The sequence below is a fragment of the Moschus berezovskii genome, chromosome X (genome assembly GCF_049115385.1).
Source record: "Moschus berezovskii isolate FMDL1 chromosome X, NW_MosBer_1.0, whole genome shotgun sequence".
Lineage (NCBI taxonomy): Eukaryota > Metazoa > Chordata > Mammalia > Artiodactyla > Moschidae > Moschus > Moschus berezovskii.
Genome location: NC_142488.1, coordinates 149,524,093 through 149,526,320, shown reverse-complemented (window position 1 = coordinate 149,526,320; position 2,228 = coordinate 149,524,093). Strand labels below are relative to the sequence as shown.

The 2,228-nt window shown below is 56.7% G+C and overlaps 1 protein-coding gene across 2 annotated transcripts; it reads right to left on the bottom strand.

The window, feature by feature from the left end:
• Positions 1-221: 221 nt before the first annotated feature.
• LOC129564104 (EKC/KEOPS complex subunit LAGE3-like) lies at positions 222-1,467 on the bottom strand. 2 transcript variants are annotated; one of them, XM_088833570.1, is made up of 4 exons: positions 1,439-1,467; positions 994-1,350; positions 561-686; positions 222-360 (listed from the first exon to the last, which is right to left on the bottom strand). In XM_088833570.1, the coding sequence occupies exons 2-4, from the start codon at positions 1,332-1,334 to the stop codon at positions 222-224; spliced, it is 606 nt and encodes a 201-aa protein (XP_088689696.1). In that variant the 5' UTR covers positions 1,335-1,350; positions 1,439-1,467. The 2 variants fall into 2 exon arrangements, with proteins under 2 accessions (XP_088689696.1, XP_088689695.1); XM_088833569.1 differs by lacking the exon at positions 1,439-1,467 and having other exon boundaries at positions 222-326; positions 557-686; positions 994-1,334.
• Positions 1,468-2,228: the final 761 nt, after the last annotated feature.

Sequence of the window (2,228 nt, the reverse complement as noted above, 5' to 3'; positions counted from 1 at the left end):
CCCCTCCAACTAAAAGTATTAGGACGTGAACACGCTAAAAATAAAGTCAGAGATAGCACAGTAGCTCAGTTTTACTTTCTGCAGTTAACAATCACAATACAAACTATGTGGACCCTGAGCCCCCGAGCAGCAGCACAGGCACAAGGTGAAGCCCCATCAACCTAATTCAGAAAGCAATGTGCTGGGGAAGGACACTTGAGGCTAGGGCACATGGGCTAGGTTTAAGCCCCTCTTCTGTGCCGAGGCTTAGCATAAAGGGGGGGCACAAAGTGCTGCAAGTTCCGCATCACCAGGGAAAGCTGCTCCAGACAAAAGGCGATGGACGTCTGGAGCAGGCCAGGGTCTTCAGCAGTCAATCGGCTAAAAGGGAGGGAAAATGAAATTCAAATTCCAGCCAAGAAGGAGGAAGAGGAGCATGTCTTCTCTCTGTCCCCGCACACTGACAAACTCAGAGCACCACACTTCTCCTCTAGGCTTAACCCTCCATTATGGCTCCTCCTGGGCTGAGAATGGCCACTGCCCTCCACTCCCTCCCTGTCCCGGCCCCCTTTAGAACTGACAGAACCAACACACGGCCATTAACATCAAGCTCCCTCCGAATCCACCCTCGCAGCTGAGTACGTGGAGTCAGGAAGTGGCGGGCAATGTCTGCCTCCTCATGCGATGCAAAAGGCACAGTGAGGCTGCTGGTGGAGATATGGTTAAGGCACCATCCACATTACTCATGTGGCTTGTATGTCAGGCCCCCTGCTCATGGAGACCCGCCTTCTCCCACAAAGCTGCCCCCGGACACCCTGGATATCACTGCCCAACCCTCCGGATCCCTTCAGGTTGCTTTCCTTCACCACCATCCCCTGGCAGCCAGACCACCCCTGACCCATACCCTCCACCCCCGCAAAGTACCCTCCTCCCAGACTTTAGGCCCCGCCACCCCTAGCCCACACCCCGACACCTGAGACCGCCCGGCCCACTGGGGCTCCTGGAATAGGATACAACTGGAGGGCTCGGTTAATCAGAACTCCGGCTCCAGGTGCAGCATCTCCACCAGGCCCTGGTGCGTGCAGTGTCCTCAGGATCTGTGGGATGGCACCGGCTGCACCACCTGACTCTCCCGAAGCACCGGGAACTCTGGGATTAGCCATGTCACCGGAGCTGCCAGGGACTCCTCGACTGATGGCGTCACCAGGGACAGCTGGGTCGCCAGGGCCATTGCGGCCACCAGCACCACCCGGAACGCCTTGACCACCACATGCTGTGCCCACTGCAAAAGCCTCGGCACCTGCGTCTTCATCGGCTGCCCTCATGACTCCTCCATCGTTTGCCTCGGACTCCATCTTGAACCCTCTCCCCCTCCCTCCACGGCGGGAACGACTGAACAGTCCCCACAGTTACCAGCCCTGTAGTGAGACCTGCAACTCAGCAGAGCGCCTGTGCAAACCCACCCTGGTCCTGCGTCACGATTGGTTCCCACCGACAATGGGCGCCTTGCTGAAGCTTCACACGCCATGTAGCCCCAGTGCGCATGTGCAGACCCACACCCACTTGGTCTGGGCCCTCTAAGTCTGTGCTGCCTCCTGCCGGAAACCTGGTAAATGACTCAGCCGTGAGGCCTCTGTGTGGTTCTCCACCCTTTAGTGTGGTTGCAGCTCCTCAATGCGCATGCTCAAACAGACCCCGCCCGACTCCTCAAGTCACTTGAATGTTTCTGGCCCAAACCTGCAAACTGTGCCTGAGCCCCGGTCCCTGTGTATTTCCAAGTCTTCATGGCTGCCAGCCTGGCCAGGTTCACAGGTGACAATCCTGCTGAGCGCAGGTCCTTGTCATTGACTTCCGGAAGGGAGTTGAGCACCCCTGGGTCAGGGCCAGTCTATCCTTCCGGTGCCCCACATGTAGGTCACGTTAGTGTAACTGCATTTGTGTGGGTGATCACATGGGGAGGTTCATGCACATGGGTGTGTGCATGGGTGTGTTTGTGAGAGAGAGCATGTGCACAGATTCATGAACACAGGCGTGTGCATGTTCTGTTTTTGGAGGTGTTTGAACATAGGCATGTATGTGTGGGCGGGAGAGAGTGTGTGGTCAGGTGCATGCACATGGGCGTGTGAGTATGTGTGTCTGTGTGTGTGCAAGAGAGACTGCCTATGCACAGGTGCCTGCTCATGTGTGTGTGTGTGAGAGAGAGAGAGTGCCTGCACAGCTGCATGTACATAGGTGTGTGCATATGTGTG

Excerpts from the sequence above, each read along its gene's own strand:
- LOC129564104 (XM_088833570.1), bottom strand. The coding sequence starts at position 1,334 with ATGGAGTCCGAGGCAAACGATGGAGGAGTCATGAGGGCAGCCGATGAA. Across the intron at positions 687-993 it reads ATTAACCGAGCCCTCCAGTT|CAGCCTCACTGTGCCTTTTG; the intron begins GTATCCTATTCC and ends TATCTCCACCAG. Across the intron at positions 361-560 it reads AATGGCCGTGTGTTGGTTCT|CCGATTGACTGCTGAAGACC; the intron begins GTCAGTTCTAAA and ends CCTCCCTTTTAG.